This window comes from Theobroma cacao, chromosome 3 (genome assembly GCF_053813885.1).
Source record: "Theobroma cacao isolate CCN51 chromosome 3, ASM5381388v1, whole genome shotgun sequence".
Classification (NCBI taxonomy): Eukaryota; Viridiplantae; Streptophyta; class Magnoliopsida; order Malvales; family Malvaceae; genus Theobroma; species Theobroma cacao.
Genome location: NC_142641.1, coordinates 38,521,921 through 38,548,596, shown reverse-complemented (window position 1 = coordinate 38,548,596; position 26,676 = coordinate 38,521,921). Strand labels below are relative to the sequence as shown.

General features: G+C 32.7%; 2 protein-coding genes and 2 pseudogenes across 2 annotated transcripts; all 4 read left to right on the top strand.

Moving 5' to 3' along the window:
• The first annotated feature begins 1,578 nt into the window (after positions 1 to 1,578).
• On the top strand, positions 1,579 to 2,855 carry LOC148763801 (uncharacterized). The gene has a single exon (XM_088804736.1). The coding sequence runs from the start codon at positions 1,726 to 1,728 to the stop codon at positions 2,059 to 2,061; it is 336 nt and encodes a 111-aa protein (XP_088660862.1). The 5' UTR covers positions 1,579 to 1,725; the 3' UTR covers positions 2,062 to 2,855.
• A 5,500-nt stretch (positions 2,856 to 8,355) lies between these two features.
• LOC148763800 (protein HOTHEAD pseudogene) lies at positions 8,356 to 10,759 on the top strand (annotated as a pseudogene).
• A 2,468-nt stretch (positions 10,760 to 13,227) lies between these two features.
• On the top strand, positions 13,228 to 15,163 carry LOC148763799 (protein HOTHEAD pseudogene; annotated as a pseudogene).
• Positions 15,164 to 16,201: 1,038 nt separating this feature from the next.
• LOC148763798 (protein HOTHEAD-like) lies at positions 16,202 to 20,247 on the top strand. Its single transcript, XM_088804621.1, has 5 exons — positions 16,202 to 16,340; positions 17,031 to 17,672; positions 19,060 to 19,457; positions 19,585 to 20,090; positions 20,196 to 20,247. The coding sequence occupies exons 1-5, from the start codon at positions 16,202 to 16,204 to the stop codon at positions 20,245 to 20,247; spliced, it is 1,737 nt and encodes a 578-aa protein (XP_088660747.1).
• The last annotated feature ends 6,429 nt before the right edge of the window (positions 20,248 to 26,676 follow it).

Below are 26,676 nucleotides of genomic sequence, written 5' to 3'. Positions count from 1 at the left end.
CCTCACTGGTCAGCTTGGATGGTTGCTTTTTGGGCATTTTTTGCACGCGACGACTCAAACAAAGCTCCAAGTTTGAAATCCGTTTAGTTTGGTCCCAAGCCAAATTGAACAACAATACAAGCATACATGCTCTGCAATTAACCCGCCCCTTAAGTTGAGATTTAGGGATAGGTTAGTTGGTCGGTTTGTGTTTTGATGGTTGCGGATTTTGATCCCAAGGTGGAGAGTGGGAAGGCCACAATTGCTTCACGCAATTCGCCACAGTCACACACAAGACGCACCCCACATTCGCACTCCAAATTCTGCATTTTCTCCATATCTTTGACAAAAGTGCAAAATAATTTCTTTCTTTTTTTTTTTTTGGGTAGCCAATAAAAAATTTCTTTCTTTTTTTTTTTTTTGGGTCTATATATAAAATGGATTTTTATTATAAGATCCTTTAAATGCCCCTTGAATCTTGATGAATGGATCTTTTGTTTTTTTTTTTTGGAGGGGGTGGAGAATTGAATTCCTTAATAATTTCCCTTAATAAATGATCAGTTACATAAATAGCCAAAGAACATAAATATGGAAAAAGATTGAAACGAAATTGAACATATAGTATATATGCATATTGCTGGTTTTTGACTATGATGTTTCAATTATCATGATAGGAAATGATATTTATACCTTACTATAATAATTTCTAGAATATATATATATATGTGAAGCAAGCATAAAAAAAAAGGGGAAATGATTTTTTTCACACCTAATCTCTTATCAAGAATGTGTTCGTTAAAGCAGAAGATGCAATTATTAAAGAAAGTCTTCTCTTTATATATTGCCCACCCCAACTTATAAAATAATAATAATAATAATAATAATAATAAAACACATGAGGAAAAAGGATAAATTGATAGAAAAAGTCTCCAAACTAAGAAGCATATTCATCGATTATCTATTAATATTAATCAATGTCAGACCATAGCCATGGATTTTATATACCATATATAAATAAAAAGAAATTTGCGCAAAAACTTTGTAGTTGGGTTAATTGATTGCATCATACTGAGATATTATGGACAATATCATACCAAGAATTTCATTACAAATCAAGCAAACTACTATCAAATAATTGAGATCTCTCCTACCCCTTTTTTTTTTTCCCCTCTCAAGCAGATGATTGGAAGTTTTTTTTTTCCTAAACTTAAAACTTCAATGACCACTAATTTGCACGTAAGAAATTGCATATGATCTCAGTTTTGAGATTGGTTACGAATGAATTGCATCATATTTTTGGTGGGTGAGTCTCGGGTTCAAGCCGATTGATGCTGACTAAATTGTCGTGATACCTAGGGCAGTTAAGGTGCGTCTTTCTGAGCTATGGACTTCCCCAACACGTCAAAGATTTTACTTATAGTTATTGCAATATAATACTAAGCATAAGCTCTGGAATAAATTATTAAAAATTAGCATTGAATATTACACTAATTAACATCAAGTCCTTACCGGTCATTTGTTGACAAGGGATGGAAGGTGATTTATGTGTTAAAATAGTACCAGTGTTCAGTATTAACCAAAATATTAAAATACCCTCCCCCTGCCGTCGTTGAACCCTAACTTTCTACCAACGCAAACCATATATACAAATAAGTAGCAGTAGAATTTATATAAAGCACTTATTTGTATCTCCTATTATTCCTCCGTATTCCCTCTGTTTCATCAATATTCAAAAACCCTCTTTCCATGCTTTCCTCTTCTTCCTCGAGCAAAACCATGAAAAAATCCACGGCGCTAGTTGATGCAGCCTCGTGGTACTGTGCCGTAGCCTTGTTGGCCTTAATATTGATAGCTTCCATCAGGGCAAATTCTGCATCAGATGAACCTGTGAGAGGGAGCCAGCTCCTAAACCGGCCCTGTGATGAAATCTATGTCGTCGGAGAAGGGGAGACCCTGCACACAATCAGCGACAAGTGCGGCGACCCTTTCATCGTTGAGCGCAACCCTCACATCCATGACCCTGACGATGTTTTCCCTGGCCTTGTTCTCAAGATCATCCCTTCAACGGGTCGGAAACTATAGAGGTAGCCATACACCAAAAGCTTCTTCAAACTAATACAGCCTTGTATCATAGCATCATATTTTCAAACAGGAACAGAAGAAGATTTATACTTTTGCATACATGGATTTTGGTCCCTTTTTCTTTTCTCTTAGTTACTATGTAATAGGAGATGAACAGTTGAACAGCAAAGTCTTTGTAATAAGTTCAAGGCTCAATATTTGGCTTTGAAGCTATAGAGAGAATAGGTCTTCCCTGATAGGATTACATATAATATGGAGATTGGATTCTCCAGGGAAATTCCAGCTTTTCTGTAATTATGGTTTTTTTTTTTTTATTTCAGCTTTCTTCTATGGCCTATAACTGGTTTGGGTTCGCCTTTCTTTATGTTCTTGATAGTTAATTAAGGGGAAAGGTCCTTTGAGATTAAAATATATCCTAAACACACTGTGTCCATCAGGTTCCTCCCCATCGTATTGTTGGGACTTGGATACAGAGGTTCTGTACATATTTCTCTATATCAATTCATCGTCAAGTTTGTTGACTTGGAAAAGCAGATTTCTATTACGTCTCGTGAATCCGTTTCTGTTAATTCTCCGCTTCGTTCAAGGCTGCTGAAAAAATAACTGTGGAGTTGCCGGTTTGAAACGACAAAAGCCATCGGCTTGGTGTCAACAGGAGAAAAGTCTTGGGCTGTGGTGTCTGGTGATTAAAGCAGAGTTTGTTACAAATTCCAACTTGTATTTGCTCTCATGCACACGTGTTGTTTATCCTTTAGTAGTAACTTTTTTCAAGTTATTTACAATTTTTACGTTAACATATTTGCTGTTACATTGACGCACACCTACCTTTTATTATTTTTTCAGAATAAGAAAACCCCTATATATTGTGGACTAAACCAAAAATAATTGTATGACTGGACGTGTGTCACCAGCCGATGATCTTTCTCGAAGAAGTGAGGATTCTGACAATTGACCTCTTAATGAGTTAAGAATCTGCTCACGCCTTATCTGATTCAAATCTTAATTTCTAAGCGAATAAGGTATAAACATCCATCTTCCAACCACGTTTAAGAACACAAAGAAGCAGTAATTACCTGCTGCATCTTTCAGTCTTTGGAATACTGGGAATTTCCCTTGCCACAGGCTAAGCTAAATCTACTTGGCTGCAACTCTTGAGATATTTGGTTTGACTGACTCAGCAATATAGATCCCCCCTATTTTTCATTTCCCATAATTCCTTGTGCCTGTCAATTTTTCATTTACTCATTTTTTTTTCAATTGTAACACATCTTAATGTAAGTCAAGAAATTCTATAGCTGATTGTTGGAATTAAAATGTCTTTTTCTCAGTAAACACGTGAAGGATCATGGAGTGGTGGGGTGGTGGATGCTTTTCTCTTATCCAATTTGCCGGCGAATACGTATGGTAAGCCTTAAGCCTAAATGGGAATAATATCATCCACGAAGACAATCCTGATTCTTTCATCACTCGCTTAAAGTTGAGTGTGACTGGCCTCATCATATGATAAGATGGGATGGGAAGAATGCCAGTACCACCCCTCCCTTCTCACTTATCTTTTCTTTATTTCCTTGTATCAAGACAAACAAAAAATAACTTTTATCTTTTTGTTTTTACTTTACAATTATTTTTTAAATTAAAAAATAAATAACAAAAACATCAACTAAATGAAAATTTTTTAGCATAAGATCAGATGTCTATACCGAAAAAACTAGATGTCAACTATGCAAGTGCTTTGTTTTATAACGATACCAACCATAGCTCAATGTACAATAACATTGTAAAACTAAAGATTCAATTTAAGTTCTGATTTTTTTTAAAGCTGTGGATAAAATTTATGTAATTCCAAAAAAATAGACTTTTATTTCTTACAATATTTTTAAAGGGAAACATTTTCTTCTTGGCGCTCAAGATTAATAAAGAAAACAATAAGATGTGAGTAATGAAAATGTCTAGGAATTGGGCTCTCGTCTAGGGCCTCTATGAACTTTTCCATTTTCTGTAATGGGCTAATACTATATTACAAAGTCAAGGGCAGCCTAGCTATGCGGTCAGAAATGGAACTGAATTTCCAGCCCAAGTACTGATCTTTCACCGTTAAGACTTTTGGGTAGGGAACCTTGCTAATCTTATCATATCTAACACGTTGACGTTACAATTGCCATTGCTACTAGGTAATCTCTCTCTCTCTCTTCATTTTACTACATGATGGTGGATCGGCCGGTAATACTAGACATGGTTGTGCAGGAAGAGGCGGGACTAAGCACAAAGTCAAATCCTTCACGTGGAGGACAGCGACAGCCAAGCAGGGGAATTAAACGGGGGTTGCATGTCAAATGAAGAACAAAGAAGTGTGCCAGTTTTGTGGGAAGCAGGAGACGAAAAACCGTGCAAAGGCTTAATGAGGAAACCAGCAAAACAGACAAGGAAGGGGGCAGAGATGTCGAGATAGAATTTGCAAATATTGAAGTGAGGCTTGGTGAAGAAGTGGATTGGGGCTTTCAAAGTCAAACTCAACTTGAGGAGGAAAACCCAAAATGCGAAACCAAGTCCAACAACAAGGATAGTGCTGGGCCGCATGAACCTCGCTGCTCAGAGGATCACTAGCTAGAGGAGAGTACCCAAAATGGGACTGGACCGCTGGGGAACAAGCCCAAAAAGAAAAAAGGGAGCGTGTTTCTGATGAGTCCTGTAATGAATTCAACCCAGCAGCACAACACTTATCCTGCCCCTCTGTAGCTCCTCACCTGAAAGCACAAGACCAGGCCGACGTCAAGCCTTCCATTATCAGGCAAGCTCAAAAATAAAATACTGGGGCTTTTAAGCAAAGTGGTAGAAAGAGTTTGTGGCAAGAAAAAGCAGAAAGGCAGAGGAGAAGTAGGAAGGCTGTGCAGAGAAAAATCAATGAAGAGCTTGGAGCTGGTGGTGCCGAATCAATTTCTGACGGGGACATAAGAAATCGGAATTATGCCATCTTCGAAGGAGCCAAGGAGGTTTGTGGTGGCTTTTTATTTTATTTAATGTCTCTATGAAGAGGAATGATCTTTACATGTGGATATATTTGTTCATTTCATGAATAGATGAGTATGTATAATTAAGAGATACGTGATGTTTCATTATCTATAAATATTCATTTTTTATTATTCAAAAGCACTTTTAATCTTTTGTATCTTGATTTCAGAAATTCTCTTAATCTCCTCTTTTTCAAAAAATCATTCTAAGCCATTCGCATTTTAAAAAAAAATTATTTTATTATATTTTAAAATTTTTTTGAAGAGCAATCGAGAGATATACAAATTCATTAGATTTTTATTTAAGTACATATTAGAAGATATTTGAGTAGTTTGTTATATCTTGAGAGTAAATATCATTGATTGCTATTTGCTCAAGTAGCAATAAAAATTTACTCTGAAATCAACGCTTTTCGTAACTTGCCTAAGACTGATTTTTACATTCAAAATTCTTTTTTTTTTTACTATTAATTGTTGAGTCTCTATTATTTCGTTGTAGGTTCTTTTTATTTTTTCAAGTATTTCAACAGTTTGGGGACTAAGTAAAAATCTTGGCTTCAATGCCAACTGTTAGGAGGGTGAAATTTATGACCAACTGTCGGGCATGTGGGGGTTATATCCTCGGCTAAACTCAGTTGAGGTGCAGGTAAATGGTGGTGAAGGCTGAGGTATTTATTGGTGAAGAAGAAACTAATGAAAGGTTATCGGGTCTAGAGGTCATTTCCTCGGCAATCAAGTAAGCCGAAAGGTAAGGTGCCCTGCCCCTGATTTCGTGCTATACGTTGTGAGAATGGGGCTGAATTTGTGCTATGTCGAGAAGCTGGTATGTATTGCAAAAAAGTGTAAAAAAAATAATTTTTTGTTTTTACTGTATTTGGTAAAAAGAAAAGAAAACAACAGGCAGTGAATATGAAGTTTTAGAGAAGTGGAGTTTGAGAATAATTTTTTGTAATAAGTTTTATTTTAATCTTATTAAAATTAATTATTATGGACATCTCATCAAATAAAAAATTATTATAAAGATAAAAGTGTCAAATTGAAAAAAAATAAAAAGATAACAAAATTTTTTTATAAGGATGAAATTATAAAATTTTTAAAAAATGAAGATAAGTTATAAACCCCCCTCCGCCTCTGCTGATGGCTATGGTAAACTTTGGAAGGAGGAGTAATGGAGGGAATTAAATTCTAGTTTATGGGCAAAATACACTTTTTGGGTGGTTTGCAGTGAATTGTGAAGGAGGAGATGTGGGCATATTTTAACAATCACCAGAAGATGCAGTGTTAAGGCAACAGATTGTATGGGTAGTTTACCGTAAGAGACATTCCAAGAGATGGCCTTATTGTGGGAGTGTGCTGTTTCGACCTACCGTATAAATAAAGAAAGGCAAATGAATGATGACTATTTAGCAAAGCAAGGGGTGCAGTGTTAAGGCAACAGATTGTATGGGTAGTTTACTTTAGGTTTTCGCTTTCATGTTCGTAATAAAAAATTTCAAATAGCTTTTATCCTAATTGTATCATAGGTAAGACGTTGATGTTGACAATTGGAAATCAATTACCACTAATCAATATCTCTCTAAAGCAAGAAACTAAAATAGGTTTTGCTTCCCATCTTTATAATAAAAAAATTTCGAATACAATTGGTGATCAATCACTACTAAATAATCTCTCCCTTTGTTTCTTCACAATATAGATAGAAAAATGGAAAGCGAAAATTTCGTGGGAAAAATTTTTAGGTTTCGCTTCTCATGTTTGTAATATAGTACTTAGACTAGCTTAATTAATTTATAGTTAAAGTATTCAATGCTGTTCATTTGAATTAAGAAAAATATTTTTTAATTAAATTAATTCCATTCAATTAGAATTCTTATTTACATATTGGATAAATCTAATTAATATTTATAATAAAATATTTAAAATGAAAATTTAAAAAAACAAGATTAATCTATATCCATTTAGCAACTGTGTCTACTTCTTAATTTGAATTCAAATTTTAGTCTCATACTAATATGTACAATTGTAAGTATTATTTATATAATAATTAAAATCATTTAAAATGACAAATACTAATTTAAAATTTTAATGAGTAGAAATGTTCATTTTCAACGATAAAATATTTTTTAACATCCATAATTTTATATATACCAACATTTGTTGTCATATGCGTCATTACACACATGAATACTTATTTTTATTTATGTATAAATAAAAACTATATATAAAACATAAATGTCTCAAGTGTAAACTAATTGTTTATAAATAAAATAAAATTATATAATAGTTAATGTTTCAATTATCTATAACTAAAATTTTGTAATATTAGTTTATAAATTATTCAAGACTGTTAGAATTAAGACAAACATTTTTAATAAAAGTCTTCCCACACAGTTAATTAGAACTCTTATTTACAAAATGATATAATTGAAAGACAATTATACATAAAAGATAATTAATATTTCAATTATGTATAATTTAATGTAATTTAAATGACTATATATATATATTTTTTTTCTTTAAAATGACTTTATATGTATTATTGAAAGAAATTAAGACCAAGTCAGTGAGCTAAATAGGCTTGGTTATAAGTCACATAAATGTTCTAACTTCTTGCTGTTTAGCTGTATTCTTGTTCAGTGTTCACCTTTATCTTTTTGGGGAATTACAGATGATGTAGGAGTAACCCTACTATAAGCCAAAGATGCTTGAATTAATGTCACAAAGTACAAACTAAACCACCTCTCTCATATTTATATGTAAAGCTTAGTTTAAAAAAATGAAAATGAAGCAAAAGGGAAAAGCACATTTTTATTTTTTCCATTTCCGCTTGAATTGAACTTCCTTCGCTGGGAACTGAGAAAAACAGATGTACCGTGAAATGCGGCTTATAATGAAGGCAAACCAAAGCCTAGTAGAGCTCGTACAGTTTTGGGTTTATTTATAGGAGAATAGATTGAATTGTTGGTTCAATTAGCTCCTTGGAATTGGAAGCTTTAGAAAAACATATGGGCTTGGGGTCGTGGTCCACGTGGGGCCTGCACCTCGTACATTTTGTTTAAATCTTTGAATAAGTGAGGTTGGTTGGGTGAATATTAATTGCTGTTGAATTAGAACACTTTTATTTTTGTGCGGCAGACAGGATTCTTTGTACCTAAAGAACATTAGGTTTGCAGTCAGAGAAAATGACAAGGTAGAGATTTCTTCTTCCTTTGGGGATTTTACAAGGAGAGCGGATTGGCGGACAGCTGCCATCTTTGATGAGTTCCTGGCAGGAAAAGCAGCGCAAAACATGGGTTTGGAATCGTCGATGTTTCTTGCACTTGTTTTTGTTGCTCATTTTCAGTTTTGTTACGCAGTGCAAGGTAGTACTATTTTTTTGTCATGCCATTCCCTTTCCCATACTTGCACTATTATAGTATATAAAATGTAAAACTTGAAAAAAATTAAAAGAAATAAACACAATCTTAACACTTACGCAGTACCGGCTCAAGGGTAAAGCCACCAAAGTGGTGGCTTGGGGCCCAAATTTTTATAAGTTTCTAATTTTATAATAATAATAATAATATAATTAATTGAATTAAAAATATACAAATATTAAAACAATTAATATTGTATATATCTATTCTCTTAGATCTAATAAATATCTATGTTATATATTCCTCTTTCATATTCTTATTAATTTTTAACTATTTGACTCATTTTTCATGTAAAAGTTAAAGATAATTAATAAAATAACGTATTCTTTCACTTCTCTAACTATGTGCTTAATAAATATAAATTTTTTATCACTTCTCAATTCTTATAATACTATTAATTCTTAATTATTTTTGTTATTTCCAATAAACTAACATTAATATATATTTAGTGATCTCCAATAGCATTTTTTTCTCAACTATTTTTTCTATTTTCAATTAATTAACATATTTAATTATCTCCAATCGTTATTTTTTATATATAAAATTAATTTTTTTAATTTATAATATCTATTTTTGAATTTTTCTTTTTTCATTTATTTTTTCTTTTTTTTAACTTCAATTTTCTTCAAAGAAATACACAACAAGTCTACTATATTATTATTTTCATAAAGTCGTGAACCTCATTTGCTATTTTCAATTAACATTCAACTATTGGATACTATTATTTTAATCTTTGTAAATTTTTTTACTTTAATTTAGAGTTTATATAACATTGTTATAGTATCTTTATTTTATACAATAGTTGATTTATTAAATTAAAATTTTAATTCAAAATTTTATTAAATTTTTTTCTTAATTTTAATAAAAAGTGTTTTATTTAAATATTTAACTCTACACCTTTGAGGTTATTAAGCGGTCCCTGCACTTACGGAATTCTCTTTTGCAGCTCCTTATTACAGCTTTCTCCAAGAATCAACCTTGGCTCCACAAGTATATCTTATGACATAATCATTGGTGGAGGAACCTCTGGTTGTCCCTTGGCTGAAACCCTCTCCACAAGCGCAAATGTTTTAGTCCTGGAAAGGGGAGGATCTCCCTATGTCAACCCTGGCAAGTCGGACTAAGAGAACTTCTTCCCAAATCTTTTAGACCGTTCTCCTGGATCACATTCCTAAGCATTCATCTCGGAGGATGGAGTCTACAATAGCCGAGCACGCGTTCTTGGTGGCGGATCAGTCATTAATGCAGGGTTTTACTCACATGCTGAAAGCTGATTTCTTGAAGCAAGCTGGTTTGAGTGAAGCTTTAGTTAATCATTCCTACCAGTGGGTTGAAAAGAAGGTAGCCTTTAAGCCACCTATGTTGCAGTGGCAATCTGCTCTTAGAAATGGGTTGCTTGAAGCTGGAGTTTTGCCGGATAATGGATTCACCTATGATCATGTTTATGGGACCAAAGTTGTTGGAACTATTTTTGATACGGATGGTCATAGATACAGCATCTGATTTGCTTGAGTATGCTAATCCATTGAATATTAAGGTTTACTTCTATGCTACAGTGCAAAAGATCATATTTTCGACAAAAGGTAAAGAGTATATTTTTGTTGCATCAGTGAACTTGTTGCACCGGCAAAAAACCGTAGGCATGCATGCCTAATTTGTTTAAGTTGTAACCCAAATATTGAATACAACTTAAGAAGTAAGAAGTAAGCTAGTAAAATAGTAAAAATGAATTTTTTTATTCTTTAAGCAAAAACCTCTGAAATTTAATTGTTCGTTGTTTCCCTATTCATAAACATAATGTGTGTTGAGGCAGTTTTTTCAAGACCAAGAGCTGATGGGGTGATTTTTGAAGATGCAATGGGAGTAAGACTTTGGGCATTCTTGACAAGAGACTCCAAAAGCGAGGTGATCTTAGCAGCAGGTGCCCTTGGAAGCCCATAATTACTAATGTTAAGTGGCGTTGGCGCTGCTCGTCAACTCGAAGCATTGGGCATCAAAGTGGTGATGGACCAACCCATGGTTGGCCTAGGGATGGTCGATAATCCATTGAACATTCTGTTTATTCCGTCTCGTCTGCCTGTCGAGCTCTCACTCGTTTCCATTGTGGGCATCACCCGATTTGATAGCTATATAGTAGCCTGCAGCGGTGTGAGTTTTGCCCCCTCTTGGACTCAAAGGGTTGCTAGAGAGTTGGCGTCCATCTTAAATCAGGTTGTTTTTCCCTCCTTTGAAGCTTTGTGGTGCTTGAGTTTTACGGGCAAAATCTTTAGGTTTTGATTCTCATGTTTGTAATAATTTTTTTTAATATTTTTAATTTTAATCTTAAGATAAAATATTCTTATTATCTAGCTTTTAATCATAATTTCAAGTGAATTCATTAATTTTCGAAATAGACATTATATTTAAAAAAATATCTTTCACTATATATATTGTTCCAATTGTTAATTAACTATTAATATTTTTATTTTTTTATGATATGATAATATTACAAAAATAATTTTACTTTTTATTAATTTTAAAATTATTATTATATAATTTTTTTTGATTAAAAACAATTTCAAGGAAGCACCAAATCTGATGGGGAGCATCCATTGGTGCCCCGCTCCCCTGGAAAGCACTTGATTGGTGTTCTCAAGGGAAGCACCTGTCGTGGGATTGATGCTCCCCTCCCTTGGGAAGCACTTGTCGTGATGGTTGACTGACAAATAGGAGCATCGCTTGTAGGCTACATTGTGTAAATGAAAAAAAAAAAGCATTTTAGTTATTTTATTATCTTTTTTAATGGTGTTTACATGTTTGGGACATAATATCTATTTCAAAAATTAATATATTCTTCTGAAATTATAATTAAAAGTTAAAAGTGAGGATATATATTTTACTTTTAATTTTATTATATGTAATGCATTGATGTTGACAAATTAATAATCAATTAATAATAATTAAGTTGTATCTCTTTATTTTTTTAATTAAAGAGATATTTTGTAAAAAAAAAAAACTTTGCATACTTTTAATCCTTTTTTGATCATATGTAACATGTTGATGCTGTCATTTGGTAGTAAAAATTTTCTAATTAGTCTCTCTCTAGATAGAGAAGCAAGAAGCAAAAATTTCTTAAGCAAAATAAGTTTTGCTTCTATAATAAAAAACTTCAATGAGTTTTTATCCTATTAGGTATCGTATGTAACACGTTGATGTTGACAATTGGTAATGAATGACTACTAATTAATATCTCTCTAGAGAGAGCCAATATAGGTTTTGCTTCTCATGTTTATAATAAAAACTTTCTCATAGTTTTTATCTTAATTTTAGCATTTATAAGAGACCAATCACTATTAATTGATCTCTCTCTCTCTTTGTTTTCTTTAGGAAAGACAGAGTAGAGATATATAGATAAAAAGTTGAAAGCGAAAATTTCATGGGAAAAGTTTTTAGGTTCCGCTTCTCATGTTTGTAATAAAATACTTTGACTTGCTTTAATTTATAATTAAAGAATTCAACAGTATTCAATTGAATTAAGAAAAATATTTTTAATTAAAGTAATTCAATACAATTAAAAATTTTATTGATATTTATAATAAAATACTTAAAATGACAATTTAGAAATAAGATTAATCTTTATCCGTTTAGCCATTGTGTCTATTTCTTAATTTGAATTCAAAGTTTAGTCTCATACTATTATGTACAATTGTAAATGTTATTTATACAATAATTAAAATTATTTAAAAAATCAAATGATCATTAAAATATTTAATGAGTAAAAATGTTCATTTTCATCAATAAAAAAGTTTTTCAACATCCATATTTTTACATATATCAACATTTGTTATCATATGCATCGTTGCACATGAATACTTATTTTTTATTTATGTATAAATAAAAATTATATATAAAATATAAATATTTCTAAAGTATAAACTAATTGTTTACAACTAAAATAAGATAATATAATAGTTAATTAATGTTTCAATAATTTATAATTGAAATTTGTAATATAATTTTATAAATTATTCAATACTATTAAAATTAAGAAAAACATTTTTAATTAAAGTCTTTCAATATTATTTACAATATGATATAATCGAAAGACAATTACATATAAAAGATAGTTAATATTTCAATTATATATAATTCAATGAAATTTAAATGACTATATCTGAATATTTATTTGCTCAAAATGACTCTATATATATTACTGAAAGAAATTAAGACCAAGTCAGGGAGCTAAATAGACTTGGTTATGAGTCACATAAATATTCTAACTTCATGCTGTTTACCTGTATTCTTGTTCAGTGTTCACCTTTATCATTTTGGGGAATTACCAATGACGTAGGAGTAACCCTACTATAAGCCAAAGATGCTTGAATTAATGTCACAAAAAAAGATTAGTTTGCAAGGTGAAAATGAAGAAAAAGAGTTGAACTTAGATTCATTTTTGCTTGAATTAAACTTCCTTCGCTGGGAACTCTCAAAAAAGAGTTGTACCGAGAAATGCGGCTTATATACCAAAAGCAAACGAAAGCCTAGCTGAGCTCGTAGAGTTTTGGGTTTATTTTTAGGAGAATAGATTGAATTGTTGGTTCAATTAGCTCCATTGAATTGAAAGTTACAAAAAAAATGGGCTTGAGGTCATGTGGTCCTCGCCTGGCATTTTGATTGAACCTTTGAATGAGTGAGGTGGGGTAAATATTAATTGTTTATTTAAAGAATCCTTGATGACTTCCTTGGCAGCAAAAGCTACGCAAAACATGGTATCGAAATCGTTGATTTTTCTTGCACTTGTTTTTGTTGCTTATTTTCATTTTAATTTCTGTTACGCAGAGAAAGGTAATGCTATTATTTTGTCATGCCATTCCCCCTCCCACAGTTGCGGTATTATAGTATATAAAATGTAAAACTTGGGAAAAAAAAAGAAGAAGAAAGAAGCACAATCTTAACACGTACAGAATTCTCTCTTGCAGCTCCTTATTACAGCTTTCTCCAAGAGTCAACCTCGGCTCCACAAGTATCATTTTATGACTACATAATCATTGGTGGAGGAACCTCTGGTTGTCCCCTGGCTGCAACCCTCTCCGCAAGCGCAAATGTTTTAGTCCTGGAAAGGGGAGGATCTCCCTATGTCAACCCTGGCAAGTCGGACTAAGAGAACTTCTTCCCAAATATTTTAGACCGCTCTCCTGGATCATATTCCCAAGCATTCATCTCGGAGGATGGAGTCTACAACAGCCGAGCACGTGTTCTTGGTGGCGGATCAGTCATTAATGCAGGGTTTTACTCACATGCTGAAGCTGATTTCTTGAAGCAAGCTGGTTTGAATGAAGCTTTAGTTAATCATTCCTACCAGTGGGTTGAAACGAAGGTAGCTTTTAAGCCACCTATGTTGCAGTGGCAATCTGCTCTTAGAAATGGGTTGCTTGAAGCTGGAGTTTTGCCGGATAATGGATTCACCCATGATCATGTTCATGGGACCAAAGTTGGTGGAACTATATTTGATACGGGTGGTCATAAACATACAGCAGCTGATTTGCTTGAGTATGCTAAGAGTACTTTTCATAAATGGGTATGAGGCATAAGGTGTTTTTAATAATGATCCTCTCTATAATTTTTTCTATTTTTAGTCAAAGAAAAAAAAATTGAATAAAATTGTCTTTAATGAAACCGATTCATTCACTAGGCTCCGCGTCTCATCCCGAAACTTATTAACGGGTCAAGTATGTTTAGGTTTGCGCCTCAAACTGACTTATATTTTTTGAACTTTCTTCACTAGACTATTTATTTATGGAGTATTCCTTATTATAAAGAAAAATGTTTTAGTATTTTGAACATTTTAGAGTAGTTTTTTATGTACAAAGAAAACCTATGAGCGTTTTGAGCATTTTTAAACATTTTAGAGTGATTTTTGATATATGAAGAAAAACTTTCGAATATTTTGAGCATTCATATTTGTTAATTATGTTGTTAAATGAAATATGGTGTATCGTTTGAAGTTGTTGATCTTGTTAAATGAAATTCAGTAGTTTTGGTGATTTTTGAAAATTATGTGACTAGTTTTTAAGCATTGCGTGACTGATTTTTGATAAGATATTGCGTGACTAAATTTGGACATTGCGTGATTAGTTTTTGATAAGGCGCGTGACTGAATTTGGGCATTGCGTGACTAGTTTCTGATAAGGCATTGCGTGACTAGTTGATAGGCATTGTGTGACTAACTTTGGACATTGTGTGACTAGTTTCTGATAAGGCATTGTATGACTAGTTGATAGGTATTGCGTGACTTGTTAGTAAGGCATTGCGTGACTTGTTAGTAAGGCATTACGTGACTAGTTAATAAGGTATTGTGTGACTTAGGCATTGTTTAAAAATCAGTCACGTAATGCCTAAAACCAATCACGTAATGACTAAAAATTAGTCACACGGTAATTAAGTCACGCAATACTTAAAAATCAGTAAACTTAATTTAGACTCAAATAAAATACTTAGTCTGCTGCGGCAGTTGGATGGAGACTTGGAGTGATTTTTGAGGATGCAACAGGTAGGAAGCAGTCGGCATTCTTGACAAAGGACTCCAAAAGCGAGGTAATCTCATCAGCGGGCACAGTTACTGACGTTGAGCGGTGTTGGTCCCGCCCGCCAACTCGAGGTGGTGATGGACCATCCCGTGGTGGTCCAAGGGATGGCTGCTAAGTGATAACCCTTCCTTCTCCTCCGCCCGTTGGGCTCTCACTTGTTTCTGTCGTGGGCATCACCCGTTTTTAAGCTGTATAGAATCTATCTCTGGATTTATTTGTGACTCTTCTTTTGCTCAAAGCTCTTGTAATGCCACCTTTTTAAATAAGGTTTTGCCCATTGCTCTGCTTTGCTCACTTGCATGCGTTTAATACCATTACGATTGAGACTTTTTTTCTTTATATATACATAAATGAAAGTTTTATATACCCAGTTTCTTTCTTGGCTTTACGGCATATATTACCAGTTTTCTTAATTACTGCCGCCAAATTATTGGTTCAGTATAGTCACATGCAGAAATAAATGAATTAAAGAGAAGTTGGCATGGGGCCATCTGACGTGAACTTACCCTACATATGGTTGACAAATATGCATGATGATGGTACCACCATTACCGAACTGACCCGTGTGCAGGATATCCTTCTTTTGTGTTGGTCTTTTCCTCCAAAACGGATTTCTGGGATTAAATCTAGCTATATTATCTTGTAATCAAAAAGCCACAAGACATTCATACCGCACTTTTAGTTTCTGTCATACTAGCAAATCTGACAAACCCAAAATTCCTCTCTCTTTTAGATCTTCTTTGTGGAATAAAAACATCTAAGACATTACTAAACCTTTGACAAATTGTCCCAAGCCATCCAATAAGCTCTTTGAAGAAGATTATTGATAAATATGGTTACTAGATCTTTCTAAAAATTCACCTAACCTTTCTTCTTTATTTCTTTCAAGAGTTGCTTTCCTTTGTACAAGTTTAGTTTTATAGGCCAAGCATATATTAATTATATAATCAATAATGCTTGTTATCTGGTATGCAATTATTTAACTAGAACGGCGTTGAATGTAATTAGTAGACTGACGATGTCGAGATGCAATGGTTTTATTATCATGATAAGATAACGGGGAATTCGTCAAGTATTAATTTGACGACGTTAAACCTTTGCGTAAAGAAAAAAAAGTTGTAAGTTGGGTTTGAAAAAATTTAGAAGAGAGTAAATGGATTTTAGTTGTTTCATCCGTGAGCTCTTTGGAAGTAAAGTCAGGAAATGTTATATGCATTTGGAATCAAGGAAGTATCCCACGGTTTTCCTTGTGGCTGTTTTTGCTTTGCACCACTTTTGCCACGCAGAGAAAGGTATAAGACTCTCTTTTTCATCCCTCATACTTCAATCCTCATCTGATTATTATTTTATGAAGCAACTGTTGAATTCAAATTTAAACTTCAAAATATAGATGCTATATTCATGGTTGATTTTCTTGTTTACAGTTGATTGAACAAATGGCATGATTTTACATTTGCTCAACTATCCGTTTATATTTGTACATATATATTACTAATTTGATTACATGATCAAAAGAATGAGAAATTAAGATTATTATTGTTACGAAGATTTTATGGTCATGTGATCAAAAGAAACAAAAATTAGTTATTATATATAACAATGGAATTAAAAATTTTCAAAAATAGAATTATTTTCATATATCCATCAGGATACACAAAAATTAGATTTTGTATTTTCTCTCATTCAGGACTGTACTAGGTTCATATAGTTTGCAGCCTTTTTTATATTTATATTTTGTGCAACAGGTTGTGGATAACAGTTGCTTGCAGATACTTGTACCAGTGGGCCTTTAGACAGACACACATTGTAGTTTTAGTATTAGTAATGAAATTATATTTTGATTGAGAAAAAAATAATTTATTAACTTTTTAATCATAATCTTAAAAAACAGTGACAATTCTTTAACTTCATTTGTAAAATTTAAAAACTTCAGCAATTATTTAGTATAACAATACAAAAAAATTAATCCCCACTGCTTGCAGCTCCATATTACAGTTTTGTCCAAGAATCAACCTCAGCTCCTCCAGTATCATTCCACGACTACATAATTGTTGGTGGAGGAACCGCTGGCTGTCCCTTGGCTGCAACCCTGTCTGAAAGCGCAAACGTTCTAGTTCTGGAAAGAGGAGGGTCTCCCTATGTAAACCCCAGCAAGACAGACGAAGCTAACTTATTCCCTACTCTGTTCGACCCTTCTCCAAATTCATATGCTCAAGCATTCGTTTCCGAGGACGGAGTCTACAACCACCGAGCACGTGTTCTTGGTGGCGGCTCGGTCATTAACGCAGGATTTTACTCGCACGCTGAAACCGACTTCGTGAAGGAAGCTGGTTTGGATGAAGCTTTAGTAAATGATTCTTACCAGTGGGTTGAAAAGGAGGTGGTATTCGAGCCACCTGTCTTGCAATGGCAATCCGCAGTGAGGGATGGGTTGCTTGAAGCTGGGGTTTTGCCGTACAACGGATTTACATATGATCACATCTACGGGACTAAAATTGGTGCAACAATTTTTGATATGGATGGTCATAGACATAGTGCAGCTGACTTACTCGAGTATGCTGACCCAAAGAAGATCAAGGTTTACTTGCATGCCAAGGTGCCCAAGATCATACTTACAACAGAAAGTAAGAATTCTTATGACATGGACTAATTGTTGCATCTCAAGGATATACATATAGTATTAAGCAAAGTTTAATGGACAACTTAATTAAGAAGGTCTTAGTATAATTTAAGAGTTTATGTTTGATCCATGCGTTATGGTATATAAAATCTCAAGGGTATACCTATACTGTTAAGCAAAATTTAATGGACAACTTAATTAAGTATTTGTATAATTGTAGAGTTTATTTTTGATGGATGCGTTCTGGTTATAAAAATTTAATGTGCATTATCATTGAATCACACACTATTATTTTGTTAGTTTTTTCCCTATTATTCTTAAATATCTCAAAATGCTAGAATTTGATTTATATATTCCTTTTTCTTTTAATCAGATCAAATTTTTTCAAATTTTTTTTTCCTTTTCTCCGAATAAAAAAAAAAATCTCAAAATTTTAGATCTAGATTTTGTTTGATGAAAATCAATACGGGAAAGTGCAAGAGAAAGAGAGAGGAAGAAGAAAACGGGATCCATGGCAGCAAAATCTCGTCATGGGTAACTAGATTTAGGTTTTTTTTTGAAAAAAAAAGAGAAAAATGAGGAAGAAAAAGAAGTTTTAAGAAAAAATAAAACAATTAAAAGATAGAGGGAGACGAGGAATCGAAAAATAGGATTTTCTTTAGGTTTGGTTAGAGATAGGTGACAATAGTGGCCAAAATCTGGATAGAGAAAGGAGGAAGAAGAAAAGGACATGGGAAGGCCTATATAGCTTCCTCAGAGCTATATCTTTTTGAAGAGGGGTGAGGAAAAAAAATACCACAATAAGTACCACGTGATCAAGTTATTAAGTCATATCATATGTTTTATGGACATTAAAGATTTACTAAAATTAGATTTAATAGTGGATAATTTTCTATTAGAGTTAAAAACTTGTTTATAATTAAGATCTTATTTGGATACTAATCAAAATTTAAAGATTTATTTGGATATATTAAAAGATGAAGAGTTCATACTTTAGGAACTTTTTTACTATTTAAGTTACTTATTTATTAAAGAAATTTATCTAAATTTTATTGTGATTTACCCATCTTATTGATTATCAACAAAGATTAGATCACAATCCATATGTTAAAGGCGTCTTGAATATTATTACATTGTTATAATATTTCAACTTTTTTATTGATTATAAAAGTATATGTTTCCTTCGGTTCAAATAGAATATATACTTTTACAACTTAAAGCAGTTTTTTTTTTTCCTTTTCTTCAAAGATTGCTACCTATCTTAACTGGTGGATAGGGTGTTGTATGGTTACTCTTTTTAAAACAATTATTAAAATTTAAGATTTGAATTTTCTTTTCCTTTTAGATTTTTTTCATTTGTATGAGAATAAAATATACATAACTTTTGGCAGTTGGATCACGGGCGAGAGCAAAAGGCGTCATATTTGAGGATGCATTGGGAGTAAGGCACGAGGCATTCTTAACAGAAGATTCCAACAGTGAAATTATTCTAGCAGCAGGTGCCATTGGAAGCCCACAATTATTGATGCTGAGTGGAGTTGGGCCTGCCCATCACCTCAAGGCTCTTGGCATGAAGGTGCTGATAGACCAGCCCATGGTTGGCCAAGGGATGGCCGACAATCCGTTAAACGGTCTCTATATTCCTTCTCCTCTACCCGTTGAGCTCTCACTCGCTTCGGTTGTGGGCATAACCCGGTTTGGTAACTACATTGAAGCCATCAGTGGATTGAATTTGGCGCCTTCTTGGATTCAATGGACTTCTAAAATCTCCCCAACTATCCTAAATCAGGTTTTTTAAACCCTTACCTTGCTTTTTCATAGCTGCGTACGTGAGTGTTTATATGTTAGTAATTAATTCAGTTGCAGATAGATATGTTTAACAGTAGTGGTGATTGTTTATGTAGATTGAATCAAAGACTAAGATTGGCTCTTTCCTAGTTAATACAAGAATTAAAGGTGGCATCATCATTGACAAGGTTAAGGGTCCGATCTCAACAGGCCACCTTGAGCTTCGGAGCAAAAATCCAAACGACACCCCGAAAGTCTGGTTTAATTATTTCCAAGTGCCAGAGGACTTAAGAAAGTGTGTGCAAGGCATACAAACCATACTGAAAGTTGTAGATTCCAAAGCCTTCTCAAAATTTCGTTATAAAACAATCTCAACACAAGATCTTCTGAATTTGGTGGCCGCGCTTCCCTTGAACCTAAGACCAAGACATCTTAATGCTGCAATTTCCTTGGAACAATACTGCATAGACACTGTCATGACCATGTGGCATTATCATGGAGGTTGCCATGTTGGAAAGGTTGTTGATCAAGACTACAGGGTCCTTGGCGTGGATGGTCTCAGGGTTGTAGATGGTTCTACCTTTAATTTCTCACCCGGAACTAATCCTCAATCTACGGTTATGATGCTTGGAAGGTAAGGATGGCACTATTTCTTTTCCGTTTTGGGTATGCCTCGGCATTTTAAATAGCCATTTTACAACAAATTCAAATCGCCCTTTTCCAATTAATTTTGATGTAGATATATGGGAGTAAGAATTCAGCAAGATAGACATTCTTATAAAAGGAAGTAGAAGATCATGCCACCTTGTCTAGTAGCATCACATCGGGGAAAAGAAAATGGGAAAACCCCGACATAAGGAGTTAAAGGAATCTCAATTTAGTTTTTTGCATTATATTTAATATTTGTATTTGTTTCATTATCAATGTATTGATCATAATTGTTGTAGACACCTAATTTTGTTCGGAGTATTTTTAAAAAAAATATAAAAATTAAAATAAAAAAAGAGTGATAAATATGAAAAGATAAAGATATGTTTGCACTAATCTTAATCAAATTGAAACTTTAAGAGATTAAGTGAGATTAAGTGCCTGTTTGGCTTGATTTTTTTTTAACTTATCTACTTCTTAAAAGCAAAAGTCAGGCCAATCATGATCTTTCGAGAAACTCTTAAAAAAAGTAACTTTTTTCTTAAGAACAAAATTTTTTAAAAAGAGCTTAAAAAAAACTCTAGGAGGAGCTTTTTCTTCTCTTCTTTTAAAAACATATTAATTTTTTAAGAAATATCCCTCTCTCAATTAATCTCCCTCTCCTCTCATTCCTTCTACAAATTACAATTTTTCAACGTAAATCACGATTTTCCTTTTCTTTATCTCTCTCTACAAAAACTAATTAAAAAATAGAAGACTTAACAATAGAATATCAAAATCTAAAATTTTTTTGTTCTTACAAAGATTAAAAGAGAAAAAATCTAAAATTCACAACTGCATTTAGATATTATTTAAAGATTTTCTCTTTTTTTCACCAAAAATGATTTTAATGTTAAATACATCGTTTGCTCTTTTCTCTTCTTTTTTGGGAATTGAAGTATCATGGTCCGATTGCTTGTTAAATCAACAAAAATCTAATACTATTGCTACTATACAAGTTTGAGAGTTGTTCCTTTTTTGTATTGATTTTTTCGATTTTAACATCTGAAATTATATATAAACTTGAAAAATTACATTATACCTTATTAGGTAATTGAAGATTGCATGAATACCCTTTTTAGTAATTTTAACCGAAATTAGAGCTTATATAATTTATTTTATTAAACAGTTTACCAAACAGCTTTAGCTTAATTATAAAAGTTATTATTTTTTATAAAAGCTTAATAATAGCTTTTAAATTAAAAAAAAAGCTAGGCCAAACAGGCTCTAAATTAAAACTCAAAAAACTAGTTCAAGAAGGAATATAACACATTGGCTATAAATATAGGCAAGCATCAGGGCTCAAGGGGACACATGGTAAAAAAGAGAAGAGAGAAAATTGAGAAAAAACAATTTGCAGAGGAAAGAAAAAATATATTTTTTGAGTTTTGGGTCCTTGGGTTTCAATTTCTTTTTAGATTTAGGAAGATCGATTTAGTTTTTAAAGAAACTATCTTTTTAAAGGGAGAGAATGACTCTTGAATAGGGTTTAGAGAGAGCTCCTCATTCTTGGCATTACACACTTGGTATTTTGGCCCACGCGAATACATTTGAGTAGTTTTGGCTCAATAATTTGGTTTTTTCTGTGAGTTTTTCAGCCCAATTAGTGAGTTCTTTTTTTTATTTCTCTATATTAATTTAATTGATTGTTTTTAACATTTAAATTCAAATACCTTTGAATTATTATTATTATATATGATTTTGATTTTTCTTATCTAATTTTTTGGGTCGTTTGAAATTAGGAATTCATATAATTTATGTAAGCTCTTTAATGATGAAATCTCAATAATGCCAAAAGTGGCTTATTGGGAATTTCTAGATGAAAAAATTGTCCAAAATTATGCCATGAGCGTTTAGAGGTTTTAGAAAATTTTTTATACTAAACGATTTATATAAATATTTAAATAAGATAAAAAAAGATAAAAATTATAGAATTAAATAAATAAGTTCTCCAGTGATGAAATCTCGAGAATGTCAAAAATGGCTTTTTGAGAATTTTTAGGTGAGAAAATTTTCCAAAATTATGCCATGAGTGATTGGAGATTTTGGAAAATTTTTAATATCAAGAATTTTTATTTATTTATTTATTTCAAAAAACTAACAAAATAAAAATAGGAAAAGGAAATAAAATTAAATATTAAACTAGATTTCATTTAATAAGGCTTAAAGGACACATAATTAATAGAGTACCAATTGTCACCACCCAAATCAGGAGGTTTGTGATCGGAGCACGAGCCCAACAAACAAGCCCACTAGACCCCAGCAAACCTCAGAGTTCACATCCATATAACTCAAAGCCACGGGATTCCATAATCAAATATTCACAATAAAACCAAACAAATTACATTATCCCTGGCATATGATTCATACAAATACTTATAGGGCCATACATTGGCCAATTAAGGCAAGTTCATACATAACAACCCTTACACACAATATAGCATGGCACTCAGTGCCTACATACATTATCCACAATGGAATGCTTTAACTAACTTAGCAAAGTGACCCAAATGGGGAACCTACTGGATGCCAAAATAGATCTATCGCTGGACGACACTTATTACACAATTATGTGGCCTATTTATCTACATATGTTATACAAATGAGTAAGTACTATAATACTCAGTGAGTGGTGCACATAAATAAAATCATATATATATTAGACACATACATGAAATATATGCACTATTCGTGCACCTAGATGTTCTAGCAAACATCTTCGAATATAAAGTATATCATTATCCCTAAAATCTCTAATGTGAGGGCATATTATCATCCTTAATGTCTCCAAAGATTATGACACATCATTAGGCTTACTCTCGAAGCTAATCAAAGTTATTCAAATCATTCTTCAAGACACACCCTAGTCGCTAGAGTATCACATTAGAATCATATCACATTTATCTAAGCCTCTCCATGGCTATCTCACATCATATACAAAACAAATCAACGAGTGGTCTTCCCTTGGACATAGTTAGATCACGCTCGGTGGCCAATTGAAGGAGAATTAGATCACGTTCAGTGCAAAGTCATTGGCGAAGTAACAGATCACATGCGTAAGCAACAAGCAAATAACAGATCATGCACAGCACTGGAGCAACTGGTGGAGAACAAATCATCAATCAAAGTAAACTCTTGACATCAACATCACTCGAAGTAATCTCAACGGATGGCATCAAAGCACTACAAGTGAATCACAAGCAAGATTAGTGCCACCATCCCTGCAGGTACACACATAGTCACAGAGGGATAAAAATCCACTCAACCACAAATCAAATTAACGTCCGAAATTCATCTCTCAAATGAAAACACAAATCCACAAACAAAGCTATCATGCCTTTTTCATTCACATTTTCCTCATCAAACCTCAATTCACATTTATCGAGCTTTAGTCGTCTTTAAGCTCAGTTAGGTTCTAAGAGCCTCTAAGTCTCTAAGGCATCATTCAATCAAATCGTCTCAACATATCATTTACCTAGGGTAGTCTACTTCTAGGGGTCCATCATAGCCTCTAAATGTCATAGTCTAGGTACACATAGCATAAGCCACCCATGTGGCTTACATCACTGTACATAAGCACACATAATTCACATATAAACATACACAAATAAATTGTTTTCTAACCTAGGTCCATTCGTCTAAGTGTACATATTTCATTCTAATACCATGGTAGCGCATCTATCATGCATCATACATTACATGCATTTTATTTAAACCCACTCATAGTGACAAATTCAAGGCACTCCCAATCAAGCTTCGATCCTTAGCCTCCAATCATTGTCTAGCTTGCCAACAAGTTGATTTAACTCCATCTCCTTCTTCAACCACATCAGAACATCAAAATATTAATCATTCTTGGCTTTCGAAAAATGCCAGCTTTCACACAATTAACCAAATCTTAACAATCTAACTATTTAAGCTTAAATCTTTCATTAATGAGCTAAACCCATACCTTAGAACTCGGATTGTATGGGTCTTAGCTCTTAAATTCCTCAATCCAAGCCAAAGGGAAAAATTACCAAATTTGGAGAAAAATTAAATTTCTTAGCATTTAACTGATTAAATTGAAAAATAATCGGTAAAAATGTTAAATCATACCTCCAAAATGATTTTCCACGCTCCAAATAGCGTCAAATCATTCAAAAATCAGTTTGGGGCCTTAGGGTTTCGTGTTTTGTGTTTCTAGAAAGCAAAAGGAAGAGAAAAATCTGAAAGAAAGGGTTGGGCGAAATGGCCCAAAATCCCTTTTTATTTTTGCCTTTCCTCTCTAATGTATCGATACATTTTGGCAATGTATCAATACATTTGCCCTAATTTTGCATGAATGTATCGATACATTGAGGCAATGTATTGATCCATTCTAAACAGAATGCTCCCTGCCCAGCTTGTATTGATACACATGGGAAATGTATTGATACTTTTCCCTTAAGTGCTCTCTGCTTCAAATGTATTGATACATGTTCATCTTTGGCCAAATCTAGCGATACATTCTTAAATGTATCGATAAAATATTCTTCCTAAGGCCTTTGTTGTTCATCTTTCCATGAATGTATCGATACATTGGGGTATGTATCGATACTTTCATCTTTGTAGGTAGTTATAAACTTCTAGAACTTCCAAAAATCTAAGTTTAACACCCCAAAATTATTCCTTGTTGATATTACACCTCAAATCATTCATTGAACTTAATTCCATACACAAAAATCCACAAACATAACATTAAATTTAGATCAAAGCCTCAAACCATGAGATTTGTCACATCTTTCCTCAAAATTTTGCCTAAGTGTCAATACATACACTCTCAAACACTTGGCATACATAATATATCATATCAAAGTCCTCAAGACTCCACATATTTCATAAATCATTTTTAGTTTACATCAAAAATTGGTGTTGCACCAATTAAATGTGCGTTGTGGTGTACTAATACCTTCCTCACATGTAAGTGAACTTTCAAGTACCAAATCTATTTCATAGACTAGAGTCTATTTTTTAAATGAACCTAAGTCAAGCCTATGACCTCGTTAGAAAAAATAAATTCACTCAGATGGTCGATCACACCTAAACAAAAAAGATTGATAGAGACTCCATTTTAAGTCAAATGGTTGATTTCAAGGATTCACATGTTATGACAGCTGTCATTAAAGGAAATGTTATTACTTTATTAATGTCATAGATTTTACATCAATAAGAAACAAGATGGGTCTTGGATTTATAAGTAAAGGCTTTTCTTTGCCTTATAATCGTATCTTTTATATTGAAAATGTGTGCCCAAGACAAGTGAATCAGAACTTTCTAAAATCTTCATTGATGTGGGACTTCCATGAGACATGCCAAGATTGAAGTAGACTCACACCAAAGTGGGACATTCTCTTTTACATGCGAAAGAGCCAGCAGGATGAAAGTATCCCATAATTGAGTGGGATATAATGTCACGGATTTCATATAAATAAGAGATAAGATAAGTTTTAGCTCTATAAGTAAATATCTTTCTCCAACTAATAAATATGTCTTTTAAATTGAAAATATAGATTTATTACATTTTTAAAGTTTCCTAATCTAAAAAATGTAATGAACTGAAGTGTTGTTTAGTTCCGTTATTATGATTAGTTTTACGATGTTTTATGGTGCCTTGGCCTCTATAAATGTCTTTACTTTTTTCCTAATTTTGTGGTGTTTTATGGTGTCTCATAGCATTACATCGGGAAAAAGAAATACAAGAAATTTAATTTCTTAAAACTTACCATTTGTTGTTAAATATAACTTAAAAGAACAACTATAAGATAAAGTATTTAGAGTGAGAAAGTATTTAGGAAAGTAAAAAAATCTTATTCAAGTGTTTATTTACAAATAAAAAGAAAGTCAATTTATAGGCTAATAACCTCTTATCTAGAATGAATTTACAATATAAAGATAATGCTTAAGAGATTTGATTTGAACAGATTAAATTTAATCTTAACTCAATCTAATCTATATCCAAATCTAGATATACGTAATCAAATATCATATTACACTTCTTTTGTCTGATTTGTTGCGTTATTTGACTTGGTTTGAACTTCTTGGGCCAAAACATAATAGACATTCACACATATATTTATAACACTCCCATTTGAATGTCCATTGCATTAAGAATATGCCTCGTTAAAAATCTTACTAGGAAAAAATCTTGTGGAAAAAAATCTGAGCGAAAAAAGAAGAGTAAATAATTATTTTCAAGAACATGCTTTTGAAATACTACCTCATCAAGAAAAATCCAATAGGAAAAATCTTGATGAAGAAAAAAAGTACAGTGTATATTTTACTCTACATGATGACTACATTATTTAAGGTCTTTAAAACAACACATTTCAATCTTTTATACTAACTTTTCAAATGTTACAGTAAGAAGGGATTTAATGAATAAATATGCTAGATTGTCACTTCAACAAATTTGTTGAATGCTAATATCACCATTTTCTTGGAGATAATGAGTGAAGAAGAATTTTGGTGAAATACGTTTTATTTTGTTGCCTTTAATGTATCTTTCTTTTAAT